General features: G+C 41.1%; 1 protein-coding gene across 1 annotated transcript in view; it reads right to left on the minus strand.

Annotated features, from left to right (window-relative positions):
• The window catches only part of MGAT4A (alpha-1,3-mannosyl-glycoprotein 4-beta-N-acetylglucosaminyltransferase A), a 156,312-nt gene that overhangs the window by 37,306 nt on the left and 96,274 nt on the right, over positions 1-22,732 (minus strand). The window contains exons 9-11 of the mRNA XM_030201392.1: positions 17,029-17,159; positions 10,950-11,057; positions 1,179-1,372 (exon numbers count right to left, since the gene is read on the minus strand). Of these exons, the coding sequence (XP_030057252.1) occupies positions 1,179-1,372; positions 10,950-11,057; positions 17,029-17,159 (433 nt within the window). The remainder of the gene's footprint in view (positions 1-1,178; positions 1,373-10,949; positions 11,058-17,028; positions 17,160-22,732) is intronic.

Consider the following 22,732-nt stretch of genomic DNA (forward strand, 5'->3'; position numbering starts at 1 on the left):
AAGATTTGGTATCTCTCTATTCACAATCTAATAAATTAGGCCTTGAATAATCTAATTGTCCATAAGTATACTTCAAAGAGGATTGTTTAATTCATAATCCCGTTCTTTTACATTATGTCAGAACTCCTCTGCCCCCCCAAAAATTATTAAAAGTAAAATAATTCAACTCTGACATGTTCAAAGTCAAAGAGGCACCCTACAAAATAGGCTAAAACTGCAAGTAATTATATGCTTTGGATTCAAGCTGAATACATCTACATTTGAATACTTCCTTATAAGCATGGAATATGCAAAATATACTACTATTATTCAGAACAGCAAAAAAACCCCTACTTATTTAGTTGCTGTGCATAGGAGCATGCCGCCTCAAAAGAGGTAGGTGTGTGGCATCACCTGTGGGGGCAGAGCTTACGCCCAAGCCCAGATCGCTGGAGAAACACGAACATAGTGGTCAGCAACAACCGAGGTGGAACAGCAGGTTAGAGTCTTCAACGCAGCCTATTGTGATCTTCTCTTTTGAACCACTGTCATTTGTGGATCGTTTGCCTTGTTTCATTGGTCCTACTATACAGAAATTCCATTTTAATCTTCATTACTCTGCTTCTACACTATCAGACATTACAGAACCTGAGATCATCACAGGCAAATTTAGTAGTTCCTTCTTACAGAAGTCTATGGCTAGATACTTCACGACAGAGGTGTTTGGCTGGGTTGCTTCAACCCTATGGAATTCTCTTCCCCCAGAACTTTGACAGGTTTTCTACCAGAAATTTAAGACAGGTTTGAAAACCTGGTTATTTAGGTAGGTTTTAATTTATGGGAAAGAAGCTCATTATGACCATGAGCTTTTCTCTATTTTTTTTGGGGGGTGTACTGTTATCTGTCCGTTATATGTTAGTTTATTGGTATATTTTGCATGTAAAACAGTGTTTCACCTGTGGGAGTGGCTATGAAAGCTATCCTCTAGTTGTGCATCTTAAACCCAATCTTCAAATATTACTTTGTGAAGTGACTAAAATGCTACAACCCCTGACTACAAATACTACCAGTAATTACATAAATAGTTTTGTTCATTGTTTGTTCAAGCAGTATATGCACTACAAACTTCAATTTGATACATATTTGCACATTTTCAGAAGAAGAAATGCTAATTTTAAGTCAAATAACTAATTACCAACCTTTCAACATAGACTGGCTTGTCAAATTTAAATAGTATATAGTCCCCAGAAAGTGGTGTAATGGCCCAGAAAAAATCTTCCCCCATATAAGTTTTTTCCAGTGTGTGGCCTTGGTAGACTTTTAAGGAAGTAGAAACTTCTGCAGGTGGGTTCACATGCATTTTATGCAGCAATGGCTTCAGGTAGTCTTTGTCCTAATTAAAAGAAAAGAAACCGGTATGACCATCATGATCATTTTCTATTATATCTACGCCAAGAAAATGAAATGCAAATTATGTACATGACATTCAATTACACATTCATTAAATCAAAATCCGAGGTAGATTAGCGTAATGGTTAAGGGGGAAAAGCATGCGGAGTATGACTAATACAATTTTTTCCAACTCCTCTGTGTGGGCATGTGTTTTTATCTGTGTTTGTGTCTCTGATCTTGAGGGCGAAAGAAGGTGCTGTTTAAAGTGGGGAGGGGAGTCACGTGACGTTATGCAGGAGAGAAGAGTAGTAGTTGGTTTTCATGCTGCCCTCCTTCTAAAAAGCCTGAATTTTGCCTGCTTGTGATCAACCCTGCCAATGAATTACTGTTTCCTGTCCTCTGAAGTCTCAGCGAAGCGGTAGTAGTTCTGTCCGGGCAGATGGCAGTCAGACACACTCGTAAAGACCAGAAGAGCACAAGATGGCGGCCCCCATGAGCCCGAAGGGTCTTTCTCCCAGCTCTGCATGGGTCTGGGAGGTGGTTGCGCTGATGGAGCCATTGCTGGACAAGCGTTTGCAGTCCAGGGAACGTTAGAAGACATGAATCGCAAATTCTTAAAGCAGCAGCAGCTTACAGAGGAGCTGGAGACCCGAGTGCGGGTGTGGAGGAGTCGCTCTCCCAGGCACGTAAGCCATTGAGGTTGTCATGAGAGCCTGGAAGATTTGGAGAATCGCTCCAGGAGGAGCAATCTGCGCCTGGTTGGGCTCCCGGAGTATATCTTGGAGCCTGAACACCTTGGATTTTTGGAAGTGTGGTTCATGAGAGAACTTAATCTGACCACCTGGGCCCTCTGTGCATTGAGAGTGCCCACTGGTTGGGAACCCAACAACTTCCTAACATGCGGCCAGAGTGGTCATCCTGAAAGTTCTGAACTACTCCAATAAGGTGGCCATTTTACGTGCAATTCAAGGTGGTAAAACGCTTTCCTATGAGAAAAGAAAAATCCTGTTTTCAAGATTACTCAGTGGGAGTTGTGCTAAGAGACGTGCCTTTTCATCTGTGTGTTCCCAGTTGTTTGAGAGGCGAGTCTCACACACCAGGGCCACACACACTTTTTGGATAAGTCAGACACTGCTCAGATATTTCTAGGATCCTTGATTGTGCTGTTGGGTTCTGCGGATGAGGCATCTGTCTAATGGTGAGAGGCTCCTTGGACTTTTGTCTTGCCAGCTGGAAGGGCATGGGATTCCTAGATGTGCTGAGGATCACTGAACCCAAGTGACCCTAACCTGTTATTTGGTGGACAGAGACAAGTCTACACGATTGCAGTTTTCTTTGCCTTGTGTAATTCTGTTTAGAGAGGTGTATGCATGAGTTTGAGTGTCTGTTGAAGTTCAGAGGCCAGTTTTATTTTATTTAGAAACTTAGGAGCTGGTCAGTATAGAAGGATTTCCCATTGATGCAAGATGAACTGGCGCTCCTTATTGGTCTCCTGCATGGTGTGGCATTTGTAGGGTCCTATTGGAGGGCTCTGGTGTATGTGGGGGTCATGGTATATGGGGGGCTTCGTTCTGAATGCAATCGTCTAAAGTTATGTCTCTCTGGGATACTGATGTGCCTGCATATATGTATGGGACTGTGAATATGTATGCATACTTGTATGTAGGGGTGGATTATGGAAGTGAGAATGTATGTGGTAGGTATAGGGATAATTGATTGGGGGGGAGGGGATCTACAGCTTTTCTTGGGTTATGAGGTTGGAGGAGAGCAGGTGTTTAATGTGAGGTCCCTTTAGGTTGTGTCTGGTTTCAAGAGGGAACTGGGGTATTAAAGGGAAGGGGGAGGATTGTGGGGTGTTTTCATTTTGGGGTGGATGTTTGTGGGCTGATTTGTTGCTCCGATGCTGGAATGGTTTTTCTTTTTAATTGTTCAAGTGTGACTTTTAGATGCCCTGGGTTTTTGAGAGACTGGAGGCTGGGATGGTCTCCCTTCTGCATAGGGTTTTTGATCTTGCTCTGGTTGGACCAAATACTTGCTCTTTTTTAGCAGAAGGTTTTTATCTGGACTGTTGGGGTAATTAATTCCTCAGTTAAGCGAATAAAAATTTTACAACAACTACAAAGGGTCAGAGCGAATGTGGTCTTCCTACAGGAAGGAAATGCATCTTAATGCAGAGGAACATGCTAAGTTGCAGAGATGGTGGGTGGGGGATTTATCTCAGTGGTGGCCCAGGGGAAGAAAGGGGATGTGGTGATCCTATTTCGCAAGGATGCTGGAGCAGGTTAAAGTGTTGCAGGCAGATCCAGGGGGTAGATTTGTATCTCAATTATCTATAGCACGTCAGACACTTATTTTGTGTTCATTATATGCTCCCAACCAGTTTGATAGAACCTTCTATAAAACAGTAACACCCTTGTTGTTGTCTTTACAGTCACTCCAGCTTATAGTGGGAGGAGATTCCAATATGGTATGGGACCCAATGTTGGACAAGTCCTCCCCGGGTGGTCTGGAGAGACATAGAAATTCTATAGGCCTCCCCAATATGTGTCAGGTGTTAGACATGGTGGATGTGTGGCAGGTATTACACCCCTCAAATAGAGATTACACCCATAGTCTATGGTGCACTCCACTTAGTCGAGGATAGACTATTTGTTGATTTCCAGGTCCCTTTTTCTCTGCAGTTTTTTCTGCAGAAATTGGTCCGTATGCTATTTATGACCATGCCTGCTTTGGCTGGATTGGGAACCTGTGGGCAACGTGTCTGGGTGCCGCTCTTGGACCTGACAGCCCTGTATTCCGACTCCAAATTTAGAGAGGCATTGCTTGATTGGTGGCAGGATTATAAACTACATAATGGGCAACATGAACAGGATTCAGTTCTCTACTGGGAGGCAGCAGAAGCTGTTTTGAGGGGCCACATTATCAGCTATGCCAATCATTGTAAAAGGGCCCTGGACCAAGAGATACTGCACCTGGAACACTCTCGTCAACGGTTGTGTAGACAGTTTGGCTGCACTCATGACCCAGTTGATCGCCAATGACTTTCAGAAGTGCACAGAGCTCTGAACGAACTTCTCCATGAGCAGGCAAAGAAATCCTTGAACTATTATCGATCTCGGCTATATAAATTTGGGAATAAAGGTGGCTCCTTTTTGGCTAAGTTACTGTAGAAGTGGCACTCTTAGGGTATCGACACTTAAGGATAAGGCTGGCTGGCAGACCACGAGTGTTCGTCCATTAGTAAAATCTTTGCTGCTTACTATGCACATTTATATGCCCGACTCACTGATGAGGGTCTCCTGGCTCAACTTTATCTTTCGGGGTTATCCCTTCCTTCCTTGCAGTCATCAGAGCTGTCCAGCATAAATGAACCAATTCAGGAAGAAGAGAGGGAGGCTATTCAGCATAGCCCCTTGTTGAAAGCCCCTGGGTCCGATGGGTATCGGGCCGAATTTTACAAATTAATGGGGGAAGAAGCGGTGAAATCCCTCACTAAAATGTTTAATGTCATGGTCAATGCAGAAGCGTCTCCCCCTTGATTAGTAGGGCAAAACTTTTAGTGGTTCGTAACCGGGGAGAGATTTGCTATTCCCTGAATCCTACGACCCATCTCTCTGCTCAATGTTGAGACTAAATTGCTGGGTAAAATCACGGCTAACAGGCTGGCCAGGGTGCTATCCATTCTGCTACTTGAGTCTCAAGTTGGTTTTGTTCAGTGACTGTCACCCAAAAGTTTGGAAGATACTCCTTTCATTGGAGAAGAGGGTGCGGGATAAGAGTACATCTTTGTTAATCAGCTTTGACATGGAGGCGGCATTCAAGGTAAGGTGGAACTTTTTGTATGTCACTTTGGAGGCATATGGATTTCAGGGTTGTTTTGTTTCTGCGATACAATCTTTATATTCTGATCCTAGAGCATTTGTTTCAGTTAACGACTGCCCCTCGGATTGTTTCCTTATTTTATGAAGCACCCGTCAGGGCTGTCTGCTCTCTCCTCTTCTTTTTGTATTGACTCGGGATCCTTTATTGAGAGATCTTCATGATAGACTGGACATTTGTGGCTTTTCGATCGGTGCAGTTTGTCTTAAGGCAGCATCTTTTGCAGATGGGTTCACCTGTCACAGCCTAGGGAATCTCTGGTGACTTTATTAGAACTTTTTCAGGAATATGGCCATTACGCCGGTTTTAGCCTAAACCTACATAGGCCGGAATCATTGGCATCATCCGAGTAGGTTCGTGACCTCTGGAGGGCCCAGTTTTCCCATAAGATGGGCCGAAGGTTCATTTAAATATCTGGGCATTCACCTTCCTATTGACTTGTCCACTTTATATTTTATCAATGTTTCGCGAGTGTTGGAAATTATGCTCTCGAGTTGGTGGGATTTACCACTGTCTCTTTTGGGCAGAATCCACCTTACTCGTATGATCATATTCCCTCAGTGGCTTTATCTTATGCAGACTCCCCCCTCAGTCTGAAACATAAAGATTTGGATCGTCTGTATCGTTTCTGTTGGATAGGTAGGAAGGCAAGGATAAGGCTGTCAGTTTTGTTAGGCAACTAGACCAAGGGTGGCCTTTGTCTACCAGATTTTAAATAGTATAACAGGGTTTGCCTTCTGAAGGATTGGCTATGCTTGAAAAGGAGATTCACACCACTGGAGTGGGAACAAGGATTTTTTTGCCCCCTATAATTGTCTTTACCTTCTCCACGCTCTGTCTGCTATACTGTCGGGGTGGTTGCAGCACAAAGTACTTCTTAAACCTCTGAGAGATGTGTGGAGTGTGTACATTGGACTACTAGGGGGAAATCAGAGGGTCACAGATCAATTCTCGTTTAGATTGAATGGAGATTTTCTACCTGGGATGGATAATGCAGTTTTTCTAGATTGGGAACATCAGGGGATAGTTAGGTTGGAACATGTGTTGGCTGCAGAGGGTGGGATTAGTCTGTTTGAGGATTTTCAGCAACGGGTGGGGGCCATTGGGGGTACACATTTGCACACTGTCAGGTAAACATTATGTCTCTTTGGAGGGAGGAACTTTGCGGAAGGGTTTGGGGGTTAAACTGAGGGATTATTTTCATAGCACCTTGGTGAAGGGTGTCTCCGTTTCCAGCTTATATAAGGCTCTTCAACGGGTGATACCAAGGTCGTCTTTGGGAGACATGAAAGACCAGTGGCCTAAGGATTTGGGATATGCTTTAGATAACTGGGATGTACAAGCTGCAATTAGCGGGATTCCTTGCGTAATTTGGGAGCCTGGCTTCAGGAATGTTATTTTCAGATAACTCATAGGGCCTATTTTTCACAACAGCAGCTGTCTAAGATGGGCACAAGGGCATTCACTTCTGTGTCTTAAATATGGGGATACAACTGGTACTTTTCTATATGCTTTTTGGGGTTGTGGGAGGATCCAAGCTTTTTAGACCTCTGTGTTGCGCTTTCTGGAATATATTTTTGGTTGCTGTATTCAAGGCTCAGTGGAATTGCTGGTATTGGATAAACTAGGCACTTTTCAAGAAGCCTCAAAGGAATGCACTTTACTGTTCTGTAAGCTTACATTGGTAGCTAGGAAATATATCCTGTAATATTGGGTGCCACCCTTGCCCCCGAACTTTTGGCACTGGTGGAATCAAGTCCACCTGCTTGCCACCAGAGAGGTAAGGGAGGCGAGTTTTTTTTTCTTTTTTGTGAACACAATTTTATTGAACAGGATAACTTAAAATTATAATCAATGTATTGTTCTATACATAACAATGGTGAAACCAATCCCACATCTCACCCCCACCTTCACCAGTCCGCGACATTGTGAACATACAACTGATATCACAATTGGGGGTAAGTCTGGGCTCTTATGACTCCCTCCTGGTAAAACAAGCCACAGTAGCAAAAATACCTGTATCCTCTCAACCACCCAAAAACCTCCCAACCTTCTGCTCCCCCCCCCCCCCCACTTCATGGGTTGAAAGCCAAATAGCACTGAACAAAGCAATATGACAGGTCTGAGCCCCCTGACATACAAAAGAACAGGACTCTAAGATGTACCTGAAATAGCAATGAGTTGGTGAGTATATGAGTACGAGCTCGGGGGGCTAAACTGTGAACATACCACCCCCCCAAATTAAATAAGGATGACACTGTAATTTAAAATTGAGGTGGGAATCCCTAAGCGCCAGCAAAAGGGAAGCGTGAAATCCATTGAACCATAAACAATAAAAGGGAGCCTCCGATCTGGTCCAATGCTTGAGAATAAATTTCTTACCCATCAAGCATGCTTTTTGTACCAAAATATTTTGGTGTATAGTCCCAATTCTCAAAGGTGAAGTATACCCAAGGAGAATAGCATCAGGTGAAAACACCACCGCCTGCCCCAATATTCGTTCCAAATATCTGATCACCAATGTCCAGAAAATTTAATCGCTGAGCACTCCCAAATAGCATGGTAAAAGGTATTAGGGTACTGGCTACATCTAAGACACATGGGTGTATCTGTACCGCCCATCATATGCAATCTCAATTGCGAGGGATAGGACCGAAGGATCACCCTCGCCTGACATTCCCTGAGTTCCGCACCCATTGAGGAACATTGCCCATGCAATGCAGCAAATCCCGAGAAGCAACAGGAGTCTGCAAATCCTCTGACCAGAGATGAACAACGGTGCTAAAATCTCTCAAGGGACAGCACAGCAGCAACCTCTTATGTAACGATAAAATGAATTTTCCATTTCTTTTTTTAAAGTTCTGCTGAGCTCGAGGGTGGTTTTGACAGACCTTCCCTGGGAACTGTGCTTGTGGAAACCCGTGAAAGGTTCCAACTCAGCTTTTAAGTGTGTTTTTGTACCTAGACACATCGGGAACGGGAAAGAAACTTTCCTTCCTCATGTGTCCCTAAAAACTTCATCGTCTTAGAGACAGTGAATAAGTCAAAGTATATATATCCTCAAACAGTACGTGGAGAGAAGGGTCAAAACAAGTTGCAGACAGGCATAGCAGCGAACTTTTCCTTAATTCTTACATAGTAATATGTTAATTTAGAACAAACCTCTTACTCTGTTCATAACTATATCTTTTGCAATATAATGTAAGCCACATTGAGCCTGCAAATAGGTGGGAAAATGTGGGGTACAAATGTAGCAAATAAAATAAAATAATAAATATAGGGTCACCTGACGGCATCTCAAATAACTCCCTAAACCTAGTGGACAGATCAACACCAAGGGAAGACAGGTTTAAGGTACTCACGTAATGAGAAAGTTTATAATCAAATCTATCCGCCAGGTCCAATGCTCCAGGAAATAATGATTCCGAAGCTTTCAGTGAGCCATTAGGACCTATAAAATGCTGTATATAAGTAAGCCCTCGATCTACCCAACACAAAAGTTGCAAACTATCTGTTCCCGAAGGAGAGGCTCCATCCCCCCCGAATAGAGAAGAACCCACTACAATGAGGGTCAAATGACCAAAGCCTTGCCATGTCCCACCATAAAGCATACAACGGCTTCACCAGTACATTAGCAAGAAGGTGAGCAGGTAAAGCAGAAGAAGTGGCCTGCAACATGTAATGTAGATGCGAGGGAGGGTTGTTTTTTTTTTTTTTAAGAAGAGGATTCACTTTTTCAAAGGGTGGGAGGTTTATTTTGATATATTGTCGCCTAAGGGCCAGGGTCTTTTGTTTAATTTCTTATAAACATTTGTTTCCAGCACAGAGGGGTGGGTTGTGGAGTTTTAGGGGGAGGTTTGAGACTTAATTTTGTGACGGATATTTCGGTCTCCGACTGCCTTAAGAAACCAGGCGTATGGAGCCATCTACTTTTCCAGAGAAGGGGAGGGTTTGTTTGTTTTTTTTGGGGTGGAGGTATTTTATTAAGTAATTTGAGTGTGCAATTTGTTAGTATCTTGCAGACTGTTACTTTACCAATTCAATTCTGCTTACCTCGACAGTGGGAAGGGATGGATTTTGGAAGGGGTAAGGGGGGGGGGGGGATTGTTAAAAGTTGATGACACACTTTCTCAGATGTTATTACACACGTTGTGTGTCTGGACATATGGTTATATTTTAAAGGTTGACTATGTTTATGTTACTTTGTCATCAATAAAAATGCTAAAACATAAAATGAGGACGTACATGAACATTTTCATTATTTAGAAATAATTTATTGAAACTAAGTGTGAAAGTTATATGAGTCATTCACTAGGTTTCACAGTGGAATTTACAACAAAAGAAAACCATTTTACTTATCTCTCAGTGGGCAGCAAGATACAAGTCCTCACATTAAGATACTACTTTGCCTTATGTCTCAATACCTTGCATATATGACACTTCTCACCTCATGTTGACATGCCGGACCCCAGTTGATGAAAAAACTGAGTTCAGGAAAATTCCTAGGGGAAGTGGGAAGTTATGTGAGGACTTGTAACCATCTATCCACAGAGAACACCTGCTAGAGGTCAGTAAGCTTTTCTCTGAGAACAGGCAGGATAGCAAGTCCTCACAATTGGGATTCCCCAGCTACAGGCTACCTTCAACAGTCAAAAAACAGGAATAAAAACAAAATGGTACTGCCAGTAGGAAAATACTCAAAACTGCTTTTTGTAGCAACAAGCCTTTTCCAGTTATATATATATATATATATATATATATATATATATATATATATATATATATATCAAGGCAACCTACATATCAAGAAAATAGACTTTAGGGACAGGTGGAGTTTGATTTTAGAGGGCGGAATGGCCAAATCTGTCATGTTTGAAATCCCTATCCAAATGAGATGAAATGTATGGCTGCTGTCCATGTCTTCTCTAATGCAGCTACAGCTAACATTTTGAGTCTTGATATGACCCTCTAATGTCAAGCATACTTGGGCATGAGTGGAGGAGTTGACGTCTGAAAGCTACCTAGAAAAGCATACATTCAGCAACAGCAATCCACAGCTCTTTGAGCAGGGACTGTCTTTCTTCTATGTTTGTACAGCGCTGCGTATGCCTTGTAGCGCTATAGAAATGCTAAATAGTAGTAGTAGTAGTAGTAGTTCTGTCTTTATCACATGAAGGAATGCTGAGAGTTCTCTTGTCAGCAGTTAACTGTTGTGCCCAAATGGTACTGCAAGTAGTTGGCAAGCTGCTGGTCCCTTCTTCCTATGGTAGAACTTATGCCACTGGTCACTAGAGATAGGAGAAGGAAAGTAGAGGGCATGGGTGGTAACTTCCAGCCCTGCTGCTGTTAGGCTCCATATCACCTCAGAGTTGGGATTCAGCAGAGTATAAAATCTGAAACAGTGAGGGCACAGTGCCCCAAGACATAACTACTCTACCTAATGTTATATCTTCTTTAGATAACTGGTCTGTTTTGTTCAGCAGCAATAAATAACTGATATGGGAGAAGAAATAAAAAGATTTAAAAAGTGGGTCTTGTGTGTTTTGCTTTAAGGGAAGCAAAATGTTTGGTGTCAAAAATACACATTACTCAGTAGTACTATATATGCTTGAAGTAAATACTTTTCATGCCTGGCTACAACTGCTGATATATCAATACAACTGATTTTAGATAGAAACAAGGAGCTTTCAGCAACTTACTGTAAGCTTCTGGATTTTCCCTGCTAGGGAGGAATGCAAGCCAACATGCTGGAAAAGTGAAGGCCTGAAGCGAATTCGCAAGTTAGATTTCTGTCTGTCACAATGTTTCTTAAAAAGAGAGGACGAGAAATAGATTCACAAAGAAATTCCACAGCTACTTCTACTACTATACAGAAATAACATTTTGTCACAGTATACAGGTTTTCAGAGTACTTCAACTAAAAAGCACTGCACATGTTTAAGCTACTGGAGACATCTCCACAGGGACACCAAACAGAATCATGAAGATCAGATTCTTTTCTGGTGTATCATACCACTACTTAAATAAGCTGTTGAAGCAATCAAAAAAGAATACAGAAATCTTGTATTTTACCATAGCAAATAAAATATGTCCCTGCAGAGTGCTTAACTCTTATTCCATGGACAAGGAACCCTTTGTATTTATACCTACTAAGCAACTCATATTTCCAGTACCTAAAATATATTTTTGAAATTATACTGCATACACAAAGACCACAAATTTAGGTGCCCTTTTACTAAGCTATGCTAGTAAATGCTTGGCATGTCCTTATGTGGGTCTTTCACACACGCTCAGCCCATAAAATAGCCTTTATTACACTCCATGCATACAGAAGACTGTCTCCCCCCCCCCCCTCCGCCAAATGAAAGGCATCTAATGCTAGTCTGTCATGTGATCTGAGCCTGGAGAAAAACTGAGGGACCTTGTTGTTCAGATCAGTGGCAAAAAGATCCACCAAAGGGGTGCCCCACTCTTGGAAGATCCTGAGGGCTATACTCATATTGAGAGACCATTCATGAGGTTGCATTACCCTGCTCAGTCTGTCCACCAGGCTATTCTTACCAGCCAGGTACATTGCTCGTAGTACCATCCTGTGAAGAAGGGTCCACTACCACATCTAACACCTCCTGAAACAAAAGGGTAATATCCCATACCCTCTGCTTGTTCAGCAGGAATGGATCCTCAGAAGCTTAGACGAAATTGGGTGGCGGAGCAGGTGGGGGAAGAGAGGTTGGTGGTTGGGAGGCGAGGATAGTGGAGGGCAGACTTATACGGTCCGTGCCAGAGCCGGTGATGGGAGGCGGGACTGGTGGTTGGGAGGTGGGAAATACTGCTGGGCAGACTTGTACGGTCTTTGCCCTGAAAAAGGCAAGTACAAATCAAGGTAAGGTATACACATATGAGTTTATCTTGTTGGGTAGACTGGATGGACAGTGCAGGTCTTTTTCTGCCGTCATCTACTATGTTACTATGTATAATACACTGCAAGCTGATTGTCGATTTCAATGAGAACAATTTGGTTCTGTAGCCAATCTCTGAAAGAGTGTTCCAAATAGCCCTTAGCTCCAGGAGGTTGATTTGGAGATCTGTCTCCTGAGCAGACCACACTCCCTGGGTGTGAAGCCCATCCACATAAGTCTCCAATCCAATTTGGATGCATCTGTTGTCAGCATCTTTTGAGGAGGTGGAATTTGGGATGGGAGTCCCACAGTCAAGTTGGGCTGAACTGCTCACCAGAGGAGGGACTGAACAAGCACTAGAGGAACTCAGATGACATCCACTAGGTTCCCTGTAGCATGAGTCCACTGGGAGGCCAGAAACCACTAGGCACCTCTCAAATGAAGGAGTGCCATGGGAGTGACATGCACTGTGGAGGCCATGTGGCCTAACAATCTGAACAGTTTCTGAGCTGTGCCCTGCCTGCTGCTCTGGGCCTGTGAGGCAAGCGCTATCTAGGTACCTGCTCTCAACATGGGCAGAAAGACCTGAGCTTGCAGCATATCTAACAGGATGCCTATGTATTCCAATTGCCAAATTGGGAAAATATGGGATTTGGGGTAGTTTATGACGAACCTTAGGAGCTCCAGCACCCGAATAGTTCTCTGCAATGACTTGTGCTCCTTCCTGTAATGAGCTCTTGACCCGTCAATCATCCAGGTAGGGAAACACAAACTCCCAGTCTGTGTAGTGATGTTGTGACTACTGTTAAGACATTTGGTGAAGACCCTGGGAGCTAATGCAAGGCCAAAAGACAGAACATGACACTAGTAGTGGTATTTCCCTACTCGAAATCTGAGATACTTCCTGTGGCTGGAAAGTACTGAAATGTGAATACAGGAATCCTTCAAGTCCAAAGAGCATAGCCAATCTTGTTCCTGAATCAGGCATGGGGAAAAGTGTGCCCAGGGAAGTCATCCTCAACTTTTCTTTAACCACAATTTGGTCAGGGTCATAAGGTCTAGGATGGGATGAAATCTCCCCATGTTTTTGGGCACAAGGAAGTACCAGGAATGTAATCCTTTTCCTTCTTTCCTGGGTGGCACAGGTTTGACCGCACTGGCTTGTAGAAGGGTGGAGATTTCCTTTACAAGTACTTGTTATGCTGAGCTGATGTAAGATGCTCTCAGTGGGCAACTTGGTGGTTTATAACGCCAATGAAGTGTGCAACTGAGACAGACTATTTGAAGAACCCACTGTTCGGTGGTTATAACAGGCCACCTTTGATGATAAAAATTCATCCTCCCTCCCACCAGTAGGCCATACGGGATAGTTACTTGGATAGCGGCTATGCTCTCCTAGAGCCAGTCAAAAACTTGTCCCTTGTTTTGACTGGGGAGCCAGCTGTGCCTTCTGGGGTCAGGACTAATGTAGCTGGGCGCATTTGGGCTACGGCTGCTGGGAAGAGCTGGAAGGCAGTGGGAGTAATATGTTCGCTGCCTAGGCCCAATCGAAAACCTCCACAGTAGAGAAGGATGAAGCTGTAGGCTGCTTTGCTTTGCTGCCTTACTTTACTTATCTGTCCTGCTTTTTTTTGTTGCAGCTGGTTCCCTGCAGTTCCCAATCGCTGCCGCCAACTCTGCCCATAGTTCCTGCCCAGACTGTTGCGCAAGGTGAAATCACCATTCACCTATTTGAACAATCCAGGAACAGCATTTGTGCCATCTATTTTACAATGTTTCTTTTGCTGCCTTGCAGCCTTACTTATCTGTCCTGCTTTTTCATTGCAGTTGGTTCCCTGCAGTTCCCAATTGCTGCTGCTAATTCTGCCCATAGCGCCCACCCAGACCATCACTCAACGTGACCTCACCACTCACCTATTTGAATGATCCAGGAGTGGTGTTTGTGCCATGGGTGCATGTCCAAGGTGCAGGTCATGCTCCTTGGGGCAACTCCACCAGGACTTTCCCTGGCTCCTATTTCTGCCAGTCTCTCCGTTGTTTCAACATTAAGGTTAGCATACCTATCATACTTTCTATTCACCTTACTCTTCAGTCCTCTACACCTTTTGACACCACCTTTTGCTATTTCTTCCTTTTGGGGCCACCGCCCTCCCCTCTCATGCTCAAGTTCTCATCCCTTGCTCCTCATATCCCTCCCTTTTGGCCCAAATCTCTCCTCTAGATTCCATTCCTTCTGTCCAATTGCAGATCACAAATCTTCTATGAACTTTTGCTCACCTCTCCTTCCACAACCTGTTGCTTAATAGAGACCTGGCTCCTTAATGGTGAAGAGTCTATTCTCACTCAGACAATTCCACTTGGCTATGTTGCTTAAGATCCACCCACCACGGAGGCAGACTTGCTCATGAGTTTTTCTGCGCCTCTGAGCTTTCCTTAGATTCTTCATATCCTGAAGTAATCATTGCTCGTCTGTCTCCCTCCTTTATTCCTTTATATTCCCCTGCTTCAACATCTTCCATCTACTGAAACTCTCTGGGATAGCATAAATGATTTGCTCTCTGAAGTCACAGCCTGCTATCCTAATACTCTTATCCTAGAAGACTTAATGTTCACAAGATCAACACTTCTTAGAGCTTCTTTCAGATCTCCGTCTCAGTATATTCCTTCCTCTACACACTGGGCCAGTCACGCCAGACCTGGTACTCACTCTCAAGAACTCCCTCCATTATCCTCACTCATTTTCCTTCCACATCATTTCCTGGTCAGATCATTTCCTGATCTCTTTTCTTCTTTCCTCCAATAATTTCACTGGCCCTCCAGTTTCTCCCACATCTTGTTTACTTGGAACTTTCAATGGTATTGACTGTAGTTTTATCCCGTCACTCTCCCAGGCTCTTCCTGAAGAATTCCTTAACTTTGCTGCTACAAGAGCAAGCAGATCAGTGGAATACATATCTAAGCTTTGCAACCAACCCATTTGTAAATATCCATTCCTCTTATCACATTCGCTCTCCCTGGTTCCACGCAGCGCAGACCTCCACCTTCTAAAGCATCAAGCAACAGAATGCGTTTGGCGCAAATGTCCTTCCTCCTCAACCTGACTTAACGTTAAGCAAGTATGTGCCTTCTAGCATTCTGCAATTAAGAAAGCTAAGTACAATTTTTTTTAACAATTAAAACCGCCTCCAATCGAACAAAAACTGTTTTCAAAATCATCTGACAACTCTTGTCCTTGGGTACAAAATCCTGTATCCCTCCATCTTTTTCCGCAAACGCCCTGGCTGCCCTTTTCTCCTCCAAAATCATCACACCTTTTTTAAAAGTTGCATTTATATTTATAAAATCAAAGAGAATCAAATTTGAAAAGAAACGTAAAAATTTAACATGCCAATTGTACACTAAGAAATCATAAAACTAAAACACTAATTAACATCATTGGGTGAGTATTATTCTACCAAGAAATAATCAAAACAATAAGGCCATAAACCAGGAGAGGGGAAACTCCATGAGAAAATGGAGAAAATAGAATAATCAATCAGGAAAAGGACCAGAACCCTGCAGGCACATAACTTGACAGACTATATATAACTAGGATGTACTTGAAGCTATGGAAACCCACTTACCCTCCAAAAAGAACAATAAAAGAGCAGGATCATAGAAAATATATTTTTTCCCTTCATAGGATACAAACCATTTATAAGGAAATCACAACTGAAAAACTGCCCCTAACAGAACAGTAGTTGTCTATATGAATCCTTTCTCCTAAGCTGGGTCCATCTCGAGACATCTGGAAAAACCATTACTTTATCACCTGAAAAGGTGACATTCTTAAGCCTTAGGTAAAGTTATAACACAGACTCCTTATCCTGTAAGAAAACAAAGGAAACAAGCAAAGTAGCTCTTCCAGATACTTCTGTTTGTGATGATTCAAAACTTTCAGATTTTAGTTCAAATCCTTCCAATCGGTTTTTAATTCAGATACAGTACGTGACAGGTAATAAATCTTCTGAATGGGAGGAATATTAGTAGCTGGTATCTTCAAAATTGTTGAGGAAATTTTTAAAGGGTTCCTGGGGACTAAATCTAGAAACTGGATAATTAAAAAAAAACTTTCAAAATCAAGTTCTCAATTTTTTCTCAAAACCAAAGTTTTATCACCAGCCTGTTTTGCCATCAAATTTTTAGTTTCCAAAGATATTGGTTCAGGGTTTGATATTGTTCCAGTTAGACTACTGCGTCTTGGTATATCAGTCTAACTACAAAATCAGCTTCATTACTCCAAAATACGGCAGCCTGCTTAATCTTCAAATCAAGTAAGTCTGACCATGTATCACCTTTATTACTAAAATTATATTGGCTTTCATTAAAAGCCTGTAGTTTAAATCATTTGGTTTCATTTTTAAGATTTTGAAAGGTTGAACTTCAATACATATTATTCAACATTCAAATTCCATCCATGTCAAGGGCTACTAGAATAGACCAATTAGAATTATTATACAGTTCCTTTGCTTATCACCATTTCTCCTATATCGCTTCAGAAAAGTCTGAAAGCCTACCTATAACTAATGGTTAGTCTGACTAAAATCATATACATTATACATATACATTATATTTATTTTACATATGAAGTAGGCTGTATGCTGCTTTGGACATTATCTAGGGATTAAGTGGGTTACAAATGTTAGATTAGATTAGATTTACAGCCAGAACAATGTTGTGGCAGGATGGAGAGTCCAATACTTTTTATCCTCTATACTTTATCATGTAAATAAATGCTTGGTTTCAAGATTATTAATTAAATGTTTTTCTTCATTAATTTAAAAAAAACAAAACCAAAAAACTAATTTTGAAGCAGATAGGAAAAACAAAATTAACTTACAGCATCTTTTTCCGGATTGCAGACTTTCACCCACAATATGTGATCCAACAGCCAATCTATGGGTTTCTCTTTATAGAACATAAATATGAACTCCACAATAAGATTGATATCAGGAGCCTGAAACATTTTACCTGTAGGAATTAAAAAAAAAAAAAAAAATCAAGCAAAGACTTGCAGAGCAGTTCAAATGAATCCCTTTTTCTATAATTTGTTCATTTATTTTTTGTTTCTAGCTCTTATAAAGGATATACCTATCCTAAAAACGTGGGTAATGTGGGTTGAATGTCTATGTACATATCTGTAGAACCAAAGTAGAAACATTTTTTTAAATTGCTAATTAGTAAACCAAAGTTGCTTACATATAAAAGGATTCACCATAGAGTGCAGGATAAATAAGACACTAGTGGGTGACATCATCTAATGCTGTCAACATGAACCCAGCTTTCTTAGAAATTAGAAAGACCAAGAGGTATTTTGAGCACATTGCAGGAGTTCCTGATGCAGAGCTGCCAACTCCTTATATTACTGCAGAGCTTAGGGATAAACGTTCTAGAGTGGCACCTAGGTTTATATGTCTGATCTGTCCTGTTATCTATGGAGAAGATACCCCCATTGCAAATAATCAACTATACTGTCTCCATTAAATCAACCATACTAGTGGGCAATCCCAAGCAGGTGATGGTCTTTCCCAGGATAAGCTACAACCATATGAGTGGGAAGAAGTGTGCATGCATATTGGGCTGCTTCCAAAAGATTCTAGAATAATGCTAGATAGTGCTTGCCACACTAGGTTCCAATGGAAGATGTCATCCATCAGTGTGGAGATGAATCCTTGCTTGTCCTTAAGAGAAAGCCGAGTTCTTTGCAGATAGTAAACCAAAGCTTCCTTACAATCCAAATATACAAAGCTTATTTGGGGGCATGTGGCTTTGGGGAAAAGACAGGCAATATTATCAACTAACTTATGTGAAGCACCAATACTACTTTTGGGAGAAACCTTGATGAATTTGAAGAAGCACTGTGCTGTGAAAAAAATGGAGGCAACATGAATAAGAGAAAGAGAATGTAGCTACCAGGAACAGAACTTTCCAAGTAGGAATGTCAGATGTGCTGAAAAGAGATCAAAAAGTCTCACTAGTTGAATAAAAACTACCAGTCCCTTCATAAATCAGGAGATAATGGGCTTGAGAGATATTGAGCATCCTCATATTTGCGAATGGTATGTCGCTATCACACTCAGGTGAATCTTCACTGAGGAAGTACACAGTCCTGAAGATAGATAAACCTGGTGTCAAAAAAGCACCAGTGGAACTGAAAGAATAGGATTGCTGAAAAGAAGATACTGGCTAGTCATCAGTGCAAGGGACTGGCTGTTTGGGTGAAGGATTGATCCTTGGCCCTGGGATATCAAAATCAGTGGAGTCTTCCATGCCCAATGGCTCCATTACTGGAAGACTGGAGAGACAGGGAAATCAACATGCAAGGCCAATAAGGGACTGCAAGAATCTCCCTATTTCACTTTTGGAACTGTTTTTGTAAGACGGGGGAAAAGGTTTACAGCATCATGGCCTCCCAGCCCAAAGAGAATGCAGCTGCTGCCAGTCTGCTTGGATTACTGGAGCAAGAGAGAGTTTTTCAGTTTCTTTCCACTGCAAACAGATCTATCTTTGGGTCCTCCCACTGATGGAAGATCTATAGTGAGGCACCCAATGAACAGTATTATTGCTGAGTGTGCACTATATATATGTAATAAAATATCAGCAACAAAGTTTAGTGCTCTTTGGGGCATTCTAGAATCTGACTTAGTATGTTTGCTATCCTGTTCTGAGCAACCAGAAGTATTTGCTAGTGACATATAGCCTATTTGCAAATCTTTGTGCTTTTTTGCAGAGAAAATATGAACTTCTTACTCTATGTTTAAGAAGAACATTACTAAGGCCTAATCTAACTAAAATGTTCCAATTAATGAAACGTTCCTGTTCCAGTACTTATGGTCCTGTTGGTATTCAACCTAATTCTTGTCAGCTTGCTTTAATTTGTTTCACAGAAGCTAGATACAATTTACCAATCATTTCAAGGGACATCTAGTCATTATTTGTCAGATAAAGCAATTATTGTTCTGGATGACAATTCTTTTGCTAGTCAAGCAGACAGAATCTGGATGTCCTTTACAGACATTTCTGAGAACAAGTATCCGCTATATTAAACGGGGTTAGCAATTTCTAATTGTGCTTTAGATAAACATCAGATATACTTCTCAGAATCTTCAGCCTTCATTATTCACTGGTGAACTTAGTTTTACTTTTCTGTGTCAATGGGAAATATTGTGTTCCTATCCCTAAAGCTACTAGTCTTGATCTTTCCTTACCAGCTAGCTTTAGGCCCATTGCAACCTTATTGACCAAGTCAATAGAATTTGGGGGCAATTCTCCACTACTAGATTATATATTGCAATTTGATCTATTAAGCTTCTCCGAACATGGATTTTGATGTTTCTATAGTACTGAAACTTTACTAATAGATTTAACACCGGAAATCAGGAAATTGGTAAATGGGTTCTAAGCAGTTTTGCTGCAATTTGACATTCCGACAGTGTTTGATGTTGTAAATCATGTTGCTTTGTAAACTTTCTGAACTGGGGATCTCAGGTCAAGTTTTGAACTGGTTTGAAGGTCTTTTGAAAAATAGATGCTACCAGGTTCTAAGGATGGTGGGTTTTTTTCCCTCAGGCCTGGTGTTCATCTTGTGGAGTTCTGCAAGAATAGCTAATTTCTCCTCCTCTTTATAATCTTTCTATGAGTACTGTGGAAGTGATCATTAATAATGAAGAATGAATTCTTTCCTATTCTGCCAATATTTTTTGTTTTAGTTCCCCTTAAATTTAATTCTTCTCTCTTTTTTTTGGTTATTAGTAATGCTGTCGAGAAAATAAGAAACTGTTCTTTAAGTTGTCATCTTAAATTACAGATAAAATTAACTTCTCTGGTTCAGCCCTAACCAAGACTTGATCCTGAAAACAGTGTCCTTCACAGATGGAATATCTTTGAAAGCCGAGACTACCTCTAGGTTTCTAGGGATGCTTCTCTATTACTGCCAGAGAATGGAACCTAAGATCAAAATCATATTGCAGGAGAGTTTCTTTAAACTTAGGCAATTGAAATCACTTTGTTTCTATTTTCCTTAAGACCATTTTAGGTTGATAGTGCAGATAGTGATTGTCTTCTTTAGGGGAAGGGGGGGGAAGCGAATGGGACAATATACCACCTTTCTGTGTTTTTTCCAACTACATTCAAAGTGGTTTACATATTATATACAGGTATTTATTTGTACCTGGGACAATGGAGGGTTAAGTGACTTGCCCAGAGTCACAAGGAGCTGCACTGGGAATTGAACCCAGTTCCCTGGGATCAAAGTCCGCTGCACTAACCACTAGGCTACTCCTCCACTCCAGATTACTGCAACTCCATATATATTTAAGAATCTTGCTTAAACTGCAAAGGAGACTATACTTAATTCAGAATATGGCTGCAAAATTGATATTTGATAAGATGAAATTTGATCATGCTACACCCTGTTGATGAAGCTTCATTGATCTCCTGTGGCAGCACAAGATGAGTTTAAGATTTGTTGCTTGGTATATAAATCTCTATTTGGCTAGGCTCCTGAGGTTTTTGCTCTCTAGGTTTCATTACTATGATCCTCTTTTGCTTCTATCTATATTAGTTTTTAGACGTTATTGAAACATTATCTGTTTAAGGAATTTGATGATGATGTAGAATAATAATTCTTGGGGGTTCTCTTTTTATGCATCTGCGATATTTGTTATCTGCCTTGAACCTACTGTGATGGGGATAAAGCAGGCAAGACGTATTTTGTATAGTATAGTATTTGGCTTTCTATTTGAATTAGGATTCTCTTTCCCATAAGGATTGGAAACCTTTTAGAGCACCAAAATTGCTCTTAAGTTATTGAAGATTTTCCTGGTAAACAGATCCCTCCTAGACCTCGCTGCTATGTGTAAAGGACAGAACATGTACTCCTCAACCTATCGTGGAGCAACCAAAATGAAGACCAACTGATGTTGACGCTGACTAAATGGAAGCCCTCACATAGGTGCTACAGGATCTCTCAATCACTGCAGATCTATCCAGTTCAATATGTATATTGACTCAACAAGGGTTGTGTTACAGTTGGAACCACTGAAATTTGAGCTGTTATTGAATCCAGTGCATATGAAACCCCACAAATGTGGTGACCTGAACTGTCACTACCATCAGGCTCATTTTCAAAGCACTTAGCCTCCCAAAGTTCCATAGAAACCTATGGAACTTAGCCTCCCAAAGTGCTTTGAAAATATGCCTCCATGTGGATTAAAAGAACCAAAAGGAATTGTGCTGAGGAACTCTTTCTGGAAGAGTTAATTTTTCAGCGTCTAGGTATGCACAGCTCTCCCTTGGGGAAGAAACATTTTCCCAAGTCAAGGGCCTTGTTTACTAAGCAGCGTTATAAGCACGTTAACATTTTTAATGCGTTAACCATGTATGTACCTACAATATCCCTATAGGTGTCTACATGGTTAGCGTGCGCACTAAGTGTAGGTGCGCTAAAAGCACTAACGCATCTTAAGAAACAGGGCCCCAAGTTATCCAGGCACCTATGAACACAAGTACTCTTCAGAAATATATTTTCTTCTTGCCTCTGATAAAGCTTTGGCAGCTCTCTTGAAAAGTAGCATGTACAGAAATGCATGTCAAGCTATTTATGGCACTACAAGATGGGTATTTTACTGAATTTTGGTTAGACTGTTAATCTGGAAGAATTATATTTGTATTAGAATTTAATAATGTATTATCAGTTATGGATGTATAATTTAAATTTTGTAATAGGCACTAAAGTATTTAAGCAGTATATCAAATTATTAAATCCAATCCAATTACTGCTGTGCAAATATTGATTGTTCCACATATATTCCATGCAATCACATTCATAAAATATTATGTACAATTCAAACCTAAACCAAGTCTAATATAAAAGAAAAGCAAACAGACAAAAGGTAATACAAAAATCTAAATTTCCTTCTCACCTCAAACTACCACCATAAGAAAGCCCATCTACTCAAAGACATCTGAATAAAAGGAGAGCTTTCAATCTATGTCTAATATGCCAATAACTTGATTCAACTTTGATATCTTCAGTAAGCAAATTCCACATGTCCAAACCAGCAACTGAAAAAAATGTAACATGTGCTAGTCAATTTAGCTACTTTCAAAGATAGCACCTGAAGAATCCATAAGTGCAAAACCCATACAGGATTATATCACAGTAGGGTCTGAGCAAGATGTAGCTCAATACTAGCTAAATCATTAAAAATCAAAGACACTACTTAAAATGTAATACTCAAGTCTTGCACTAGTTACCTGTGACTCAAACAGGAGTGATATGTGATTGAAGGTCAGTCAGTAATCAGATGAGTTGCTGCATTTTGGGCCATCTGAAGAACACAAATGTAACCGGCTGCTAAACAAAACTGGTATTACAGTAACTGATGCTACCTTAAACCAAAAAAGAAAAACCCAAACCCAAGAAGCTAACACATGCTTAACATGATCTTTTGCTGAGAAACTCAACAGTCACATCTACATTGCAAACTAATACATGGGACCCATAAACATGTCAAAGAGCTTTTCTCTTGTGTTTTGTTTTA

This window comes from Microcaecilia unicolor, chromosome 4 (assembly GCF_901765095.1).
Source record: "Microcaecilia unicolor chromosome 4, aMicUni1.1, whole genome shotgun sequence".
NCBI lineage: Eukaryota > Metazoa > Chordata > Amphibia > Gymnophiona > Siphonopidae > Microcaecilia > Microcaecilia unicolor.